The following is a 9624-nucleotide window of genomic DNA, read 5'->3' on the forward strand; positions in this document are numbered from 1 at the left end:
TTTATATGCGCATGACAACCTCATGTGATGTCAGAAGAATTCAATTATTTGTCTAAATGTTTTCCTATGAAGGGCCAAACATCAAACTTGATTGAGGGCTGTATAGGCTGCAAGTAAATGCTGCTTTATATCCAACTGTATTATGATAAAATGTCAAATGTAAAAATAAAAATGTATCAAATTCACTTATATTCTCTTTTAATGCAATAAACAAACAAAAAATGTTAAAACAAAGTGATAAATTAGAAATGAAGATATGCTTCAATGGCATGTTTTTTCCTATCAAATGTGCTGCAAATAGGTCAACTTTGGCCCATGGGCCCTGGTTTGGGCATCTCTGCTTTAGAGAAACATACTTTCCGATGGGCATGACCTGGCCAGGACAACCTTTTGACCTGAAAATATGGTTATAGTTTATTCCAGTGCTGACAAGATGCTGCAATTGCTCTTTCTCCACTGACAGGCATTCAAAAGTGGCCATATATTCTGCTAAAATACAAGCAACTTGCAGTAAAAAAACCTTCAGATCTTATAGAACACGTTTTGCTAGTGACAGTGGTTACTTTCACACTGCAGGCAAATACACTCTTAAAAATAAAGGTGCTTCAAAAGTTCTTCAAGCGATGCCATAGAAGAACCATTTTTGGTTCCACAAAGAACCATTCAGTCAAAGGTTCTTTAAAGAAACACAGCAGAAAGAGACATTGAGAGTAAACACAGTGTAGCTTAAAATGTGAAGGACGACTGCAATCATCAGCTGAATCATGTCATTGAGCACCATGTGAATGAAGAGAATGTAGCGAGGGTTTCCGTTGAAGATCTCATGCTTGATGAAGGTGTGGACGAGCGTGCCATTGATATAGTTGATGGAGATGCACAAACCGACCACGATCACATTCCTAGTCACCGCTGAGCTAAAGCTGTCCCGCAGATACTTGGGTTGTGTGATGTTACCCACCAGTGAAACGTTCATTTTTTGATAGCACCGCTTTCTGGACAAAAAAGAGAAGAGAATGTAGGAGGTGTAACAATGTGCAGCAAGATAACTAAGATAGAGCAATGTTATTCTCAATGTAAAATTCAGTTGCATCAACAAATTCACTTTAGAGTCACATAAAGTTCAGTTGTCTTTCCAGTCATACCTCTGCAGCTGCTCCAGTCTGGTGTGAAGGAAGTAGAAGAGAAACCTCATTTTATATGCGCATGACAACCTCATGTGATGTCAGAAGAATTCAATTATTTGTCTAAATGTTTTCCTATGAAGGGCCAAACATCAAACTTGATTGAGGGCTGTATAGGCTGCAAGTAAATGCTGCTTTATATCCAACTGTATTATGATAAAATGTCAAATGTAAAAATAAAAATGTATCAAATTCACTTATATTCTCTTTTAATGCAATAAACAAACAAAAAATGTTAAAACAAAGTGATAAATTAGAAATGAAGATATGCTTCAATGGCATGTTTTTTCCTATCAAATGTGCTGCAAATAGGTCAACTTTGGCCCATGGGCCCTGGTTTGGGCATCTCTGCTTTAGAGAAACATACTTTCCGATGGGCATGACCTGGCCAGGACAACCTTTTGACCTGAAAATATGGTTATAGTTTATTCCAGTGCTGACAAGATGCTGCAATTGCTCTTTCTCCACTGACAGGCATTCAAAAGTGGCCATATATTCTGCTAAAATACAAGCAACTTGCAGTAAAAAAACCTTCAGATCTTATAGAACACGTTTTGCTAGTGACAGTGGTTACTTTCACACTGCAGGCAAATACACTCTTAAAAATAAAGGTGCTTCAAAAGTTCTTCAAGCGATGCCATAGAAGAACCATTTTTGGTTCCACAAAGAACCATTCAGTCAAAGGTTCTTTAAAGAACCATCTCTTTCTTACCTTTTTGTAATCTGAAGAACCTCCTTTCGCCACAAAGAACCTTTTGTCAAACAGAAAGGTTCTTCAGATGTTAAAGGTTCTTTATGGAACCATTTAGACAAAAAGGTTCTTCTATGGCATCGTGAAGCACCTTTATTTTTAAGAGTGTATGGCCCAAAACTGTGGCCCAAAGTTATCAAGAGAGTTGCGAAAGGTAGTCAGTGGAAGTACAGTGACGTGTCAGAACTCCTAAGTATTACACTATATACAAGCAGTGGCGTACCGCACATCTTAGAGGCCCCTCGCAAAGAACGAGATGGGGCCCCTAGCACCAGCAGTGATGTCATGTACAAAAATTTATTGTGCATCTGCTGCAATTATACTACTGAGTCCATTTCTTCTATTTACTTAACTGATTTATCAGTAATGAATGTGGTGAATTATCATTGCATTGATGAATTTCATGTAGGCTAATGGCCAGCACGTTTCACTGTCCTATAAGCCTGGCTAACTGTTTAAAAAAATGATACAAGCAAAATTCATGTCTTTCAGTAAGAAAACGAACAGTAAAAAAAAAAAAAAAAAAAAACTAGGAGAAAAACAAATTAAAAGATATGAAATTTACTTTCTATAAATATACCAACTTTTGCAATTAACTTATTTATTCTTTTTATTAACTGACAACCACAAACGAGCAAAAACTCTTCCGAATCCTTTGCGCTCTCCGAGCGTTTTGGTGCGCAAAGTCTTTGACTGCAGCTTTAATGTCGATGTTGCGAGCATGGGCATTCTCAATACTTAGGGCTAAACTGGCAGTCTTCTTTCTTGTAACATTGTGCTCCGGAGAAATGTCTTGATCACTTTCAATTTCGAGAACGAACGATAAATTGCATGACAAAATCTGGTGACAAGTCATCAGTGAACCGCTAAAGCGTTTGCCATTGGAACAGGTTTACAGTGATGAATGATGTCTTGCTTGTATGACCAACCAGCGTTGGTATATGACTAAATTATGATTAACTTTTCGAAAAACAATGCAGTGATCGCGCTGGCGCCTCACGCGCACACACAACATTTTTGCTACCTTGACATCGCAGCCTGTTCGTTATCAAAATAAAATACATAAAGAAACATAAAAGTTACAATGCTCAATTGAAAAAGTCCGTTGTTGCGTTCAGAGTGACCAGCGCCTCACTGTGCTGTTATAGCCTTTGTGAAGGATGATGATTTACGTCGATAATGCGAGTTAAGTGTAAAACCTATACGTAATAAATATTATTTTAGCATCCAAATACACTGAACAAAATTATAAACGCAACAATTTGTTTTTGCCCTCATTTTTCATGAGCTGAACTCAAAGATCTAAGACTTTTTCTATTTACACAAAAGGCCTATTTCTCTCAAATATTGTTCACAAATCTGTCTAAATCTGTGTTAGTGAGCACTTCTCCTTTGCCGAGATTCATCCACCTCACAGGTGTGGCATATCAAGATGCTGATTAGACAGCATGATTATTGCACAGGTGTGCCTTAGGCTGGCGACAGCGTGTTCCAGTTCCTGCCAATATCCAGCAACTTCGCACAGCCATTGTGGCTTATATACATAAGCCACTTTAAGCATAAAAATATCCACTTCGATTACGGTGCGGTTGTCTTAGAAGTATAGTGCTTATGATAAGTGAAATGTGAGAAAAATTTGATTTTCCCCAGTTGTTGTTTTAGAACATTAAGCCCGCTCCACTGCACTACCTTTGCACTCACGTCTTGCGTCTTTTGCAGTGTCTCGAAGCACTGCCTTTTAGAATGTCCTGCGACGGGGCCCCCACGCACCGCGGGGGCTGCGGGGGTGCCCCGTACACCACTGTATACAAGCAAAACATGAGGGCTCGCATCATAAATGTTCCAAAACTCTGCTCTCTTCTGTCATATCCTTGTCTTTATTTTTCATATTGCCTGCGCATAATTTCGCTGGCTTCCGCGGCAGATCACACAATAAATAAATGCATAATCGCTTACTTTATATCCTCCGTGTTTACATTGGCCGTATGACAGCGCACTGCGCAAGTGTTGCGAAGTCCACAGTTTTACCTCGGAGTTGGGCTACATTTTCATCGTTGCCGGCCACGGGTTAAAGCGACCCCACTAACTTTTGAACCTTTTTCATATTGTAGTTTTTAACTGAAAAAAAAAAAAACATAAATGTAAAATCACTGTAACCCCTGGAATATCTACTATCAATTATCTCTATAAAAACATTAAAATTAATAAGGCAACAAAGGGTTAAATTGCTACTAATTGCTCCCCGTCTTATTTGTCCTCATTAAATTAAATACATTTAACTTCATCTTAATATATATATGTAGTTTGGGGTCAGAAAATGAATACTTTTATTCAGCAAGGTTGCATTAAATTGATCAAATGTGACAGTAAAGACTTTTACATTGTTACAAAAATGTCTGCTTTAAACAAATACAATTCTTTTTAATTTTTCTATTTTCATTAAAGGGTCCTGAAAAAAACTTGGATCATGGTTTCCACAAAATATGAAGCAGCACAACTATTTTCAACATTAATAATAATAAGAAATGCTTCTTGAGCAGCAAATCAGCATATTAGAATGATTTCTGAAGGATCATGTGGCACTGAAGACTGGAGTAATGATGCTGAAAGTTAAGCTTTGCATCGCAGGAATAAATTACATTTCAAAATATATTAAAATATATAACCGCTATTTTCAATTGTAATAAAATGTCACAATATTGCTGTTTTTACTGTATTTTTGCTCAAATAAATGCAGCCTTGATAAGCATTTAAAACATCTTTAAATGTATTTTATTTTGGTTTGACCAAATACATGATTCGTATAGACATCAAATTGTCAGTTAAATAAAGTGAACTTACATCACCTCATCTTCACATTATCTTCATATTACACATCTGTCAAAAAACAAACAAACAATTAGCTCCAGCCTTTCTGGAAAACCATGCCCTTTTCCTCAACATGTGCTTGTGTTGCTAAAAAAAGACAATAATTCACAAAAGGGAGCTTTGTTGAGATAACAAGACATTTGTCCTTTCGACATCTGATTATTGGACTCTGAGCTGCAGGATGTTTGTGGTAATTAACACGCTTTCACTGAGGCTAGCGGGAATCTCTGACATTTCATGACCTCCACCGAGCCTAGACTGAGCAAGAGTGATGGCACGAGAGACTCGAGCATCTCGGGCCCCAGAGATCTGCAGGCAAAAGGGCAAAGCAGCCAGGAACACTTGTTGTTCTGAAGCTTGCATCCCTGGGAGTGATTAGCACGTCTGTGGAGAGATGCAGAAAAGATCATGGAACATAATAAACCAGATTACTTCAGCTGTTTAAAGGTCTGCTGGCATCAAGAGAGATTTTGTTTTGAAATGTTAACACTAATGGTCTCTTGCGTTTGGATTACATGGTGGCTGATGTAAATGTTGATATATCACTAAGTCTGAAAAAAGTTTGTGATGTATATGCCATATTTAAGTACACTGTAAAAAGGACTTTTCAAAGTTGAAATAAAACAAAGATTATTGGAGTAGGTTTTACAAGAAAATATTATTTCAGTCTTTCTCCCTCAAAATTGTACATTTATCTCAATGTTTTACTTGCCATTTCTTTGCCATTTCTTTCTGAATGAAAAGTAAATCTAAAAGTAATTAAAAAAATAATAATACACATTATTGTATATGATTTTCATTGGTCCCATATATATATATATATATTACTACAGATACATAGTAGATTTATTATATATTATAGTAGAACCTTTCTTGAGGCTTCATATTCAGAATGACAGCAGTCTTTATTTCACACTGTGAAAGAATACAGACACACTTTGAACGTTTTAAAAAGGAGTGTTATTAGGAAATAGCCAAAAAGTACAAGAACTCACATATAAGAGCCTTATAATGGGGCCTTTTTTACAAACGTCAAGAAAACATAAAAACCTGAGGCCAGAGTACTCTGAGGTATCATAACTGGATTCTGTATTCAATAACAATAATAAAAAACTACAATCTTAATGGGCACTTGTACACATTACCCTGTTTACATAATTTTTAAAATCGTATTTTAGTGTTAACAAACCATTCAGGCCACATTGCAGTCCAGTTAAACAGTTAACAATTATCAGACATGTTCCTCTGACTATTTTAAATATTCATGCACAACAGGCAACAGCTTTGGTAATGTAAGTGAGTGGATGTGTTTGTCTCTTTTGGAATCAGTACTAATGATTCTAAAACTGTATAATAGAACAATTTGTAACTAATTGCTTTTTTTTTTGTAAGATATTTGTGAATAAAGGTTTTACAGATCCATGTTCACATATTGTGCATAAATTTGGTGCCAAAAACGTTGCAAACATGATAAAGATGAGAATATTCCAGAGTGGTACCAAACACGTAATTTCCCTTTTTAGTGTATAAATGCTAATATCAAATTTGCCATAAATACATACCTCTCTATAAATCATACAATACAGATCATGTATAAATAGGGAACAATATCAGCCATGTCCAAAAATGGCACCGGAAATAGTGGGCCTCATGCATCAGGCGTCTGCACCTGCAGATCTTGTGATTGTGGTACCCTTCATACCCAGCGGGCCCCGTCCTCATCCACATTGTTGTGTGAAGTGCTTTCTCATTTTCTTGTGAGCAACTGGCTCTCCAGAACTTCCAGTCGCTTGGTCATAGCTGACAGTGAAACACAGTTAAGGAAATATACTTTAAAAATGATCAATCATCCACACTACTTTTCTCTAATTTTCTACTGTTTTAGGCATTAAATATATTCAAACTAGATTGCCATATATATATATATATATATGGCAATCTAGTTTGATACAACACATATACAAAATATCAGTGTTTATATGTTTATGCAATCAATTTTTAAAATGCATCTCTATCTTTGATATTTACTGATATATTGATTTTTATATTTACTTTGAAATTTATAATATCAAAATGTATTGATGGGTTTTATCATGTGCATGACATATATGTCCAAAAATGTATTACAACATACACATAGACATACATATTTGTATGGGCTAGATATATATGTTAATATATGAAATTGTACCGATTTCTAATAAGTTTCATACTTATTTTTACAACATATGACAATATAATCACGCTCTTGCAAACAATTCTAACTTTTTTATTTTTGAATTAAGACTGAAAGAGTTGTTCGTTTATTTGTTTAATTCATAAAAAAAATCATAAAAGTTGTGTTCATTTGTGGCGATGATCATGATGAACAAAACAAGAATCAAACTTTTGTTGGTCACAGAGCTTATTTTCTGCAATAATACAAAAGCCAATGGAAAAATCCTTTTGGGTTTTTATCGAAGGAACCAGAGTAATGCAAATTTTTAGGTTGGCCTACAAAAAAACATAATCACCGCAGCACTGATTTACATATTTACATGCAAAAAGTAAATGACAGTGGCCTTTTGGCATCTCTGATGAGAAAATGATGAGAAGATGATGTGGGAATTAGTTTGTGAATTGCATCGCTTGAGCAAAAGAGCTCAAAGTGTCTGAGCAATGCACTCTAACCACTAGATCCAACTGTAACTAAATGACTCCTATCAGCAAGATCTGTCCTTAAACTATAATGAGAGTCAAGAAGCAACATCCCTCCTTTGAAATCTCATCAAATTCTAGTTAAATGGATCCAGTGGAGATGTGCATCTGCATTTAGCAGTTCAGAAAAATCTGTTTCTGGCCTCAGATGTGGGACAAGGGATCTTTTGAGCTTTGATGAATGATGCTGAGTGAGAGATCTGAAACAAAGAGCCATTGAAGCGTGTGGTCACAGAGGTTTATGTGAGAAGCCAAACCAGAGGGGCCAGTCTGGAACAGATCAGACCAACGGACACAATGTGGGCTCTTTCTGTACAGAGGGGCTTCTGTTAAACCCCTTAGCTTGTTGTAATAATGCGTTATTGGTTGGATGAGTTACACTGCAATGTTGCATGGTGTAGTAAGTTGCATGTGCTGAAAAGAAAGCATATTGTTTCTAAAGGATCTGTACTGAATATATAAAGGATATGTTTCTGGTTGAGCTGGTCTAGGGTGGACATCGTAACCTGCTGGAACTCCACTAGACTTTCACAAGCGCAGGGGTCCTTGACCTCGATCTCTCCTTGACTCTCAGCTAAAAAATGATGCATTTAATGAGTGCGAATGAAATAAATAACCAATATTCATTCAAAATCATTGGCAGAAATGCAAATTTGCAGGGAATGCTTTTTATAACGAATATATAGCCTGTATAGGATACTCATTAGCACCTCCTTAGGTAAGCTTTGCATGTATGGGCTTACATTTCTGCCATAATTCTGCGCGCGAAAGATCCTCTTCTGCTGTCGAAAAGTGCATTTTGCATGCGCGCGATCTGAGTTTGTGGACAAAATGTTCGTTTCACAAAGAAAAAAGTCTTTCGAGCACACGGAAATAAATTTTGCTATTTATTTAAAATAAATAACGTTTTTGGATGTGTGCAGACCTTCTCTTTTGCGCGTGCAACGTTTCACTAGTTTGCTCACCTGATGCCCCCCCTCTGTGCTCGCTAAATGCCAACAGCCCGCGTGCTCAACACAACCCAGCGTTACAATGTGCCATAAATCCAACCAATCAGAGACCGAGGCTGCTAAATTCTGATTGGCTGCCTTGACAACCAGTCACAACATTTCTTGCACTACCTCGACAGCAGAAGTGGACAAATACAGTTCATGCATAATTATTAAGCAAGTTGATATTCTGATTATATTTTTTTCCAAGCACATTTTACCAATTCCAAACAACATCAATCTTAATAACTACTATTAATCTTGTATTTAATAATTTATAATTGATATATAATTATTCATGAAGGCTGAAGGCTGAAGTGAAAAATGTCTTATATTCAGGTGTGCATAATTATGGAATTATGGCATATTGTAACGCTGGGTTGTGTTGAGCAAGCGAGCTGTTAGCATTTAGAGAGCACTGAGGGCGGGCATCAGGTGAGTAAGCTAGTGAAACGTTGCACGCGCAAAAGAGAAGGGCTGCACATATCCAAAAACGTATTTTAAATGCAAAATTGATTTCCGTGCGCTCGAAAGGCTTTTTTCTTTGCGAAACGAACATTTTCTCCACAAACTCAGATCGCGCGCGTGCAAAATGCACTTTTGTGCGCTCAAAATATGATCTTTCGCTCGCAGAATTATGGCAGAAATGTAAGCCCATATGCATGTGCATGTTTACCTCAGGCTCTAGATGACGCTATTGAACAAAATACTGTGCGGTTGTGTCTGCCATCTAATAAAGATGATTCATGTACAGTATGTAAGTGTTCTCAGTCTTTCAAACACACCTGCACAGACATTGAGTTTGAGGTTCTCAGCGATCTGGCTGATGGCAGTGAAGTCGGCGGTGTAGAAGAAGTGTTTTTCCATAGGCTCAGAGGCAATCTCTCTCAGCTCATCCTCCACGGCTTTACCCACACCAACAGCGTACATGGTGATACCTGGAACAAGACACATCAAAAGTTGCACTTTTCATGAAATGAGTAGAATTTCTTTTTCTTTTTCAGTAAAAAGCTAAGTGAGAAGATGCTAAACTATATTCATTTTATATGAGGTTTGCAATTTGGAATATCTGACTCCATAAAAACACACACACACACATTTTATCTAATTTTGTTTAATCTTTTCTAGCAATAAATCA

The 9624-nt window shown here is 36.8% G+C and overlaps 1 protein-coding gene across 1 annotated transcript in view; it reads right to left on the reverse strand.

Annotated features, from left to right (window-relative positions):
* Positions 1 to 5749: 5749 nt before the first annotated feature.
* LOC107696469 (matrilin-4-like) overlaps positions 5750 to 9624 on the reverse strand; it is a 23158-nt gene continuing 19283 nt past the window's right edge. Inside the window, exons 13-15 of the mRNA XM_016496811.1 lie at positions 9272 to 9424; positions 7967 to 8071; positions 5750 to 6606 (exon numbers count right to left, since the gene is read on the reverse strand). Coding sequence (XP_016352297.1) covers positions 6548 to 6606; positions 7967 to 8071; positions 9272 to 9424 — 317 coding nt within the window. The 3' untranslated portion in view covers positions 5750 to 6547. The remainder of the gene's footprint in view (positions 6607 to 7966; positions 8072 to 9271; positions 9425 to 9624) is intronic.

The sequence above is a fragment of the Sinocyclocheilus anshuiensis genome, unplaced genomic scaffold (assembly GCF_001515605.1).
Source record: "Sinocyclocheilus anshuiensis isolate Anshui unplaced genomic scaffold, SAMN03320099.WGS_v1.1 scaffold522, whole genome shotgun sequence".
Taxonomy (NCBI): Eukaryota; Metazoa; Chordata; class Actinopteri; order Cypriniformes; family Cyprinidae; genus Sinocyclocheilus; species Sinocyclocheilus anshuiensis.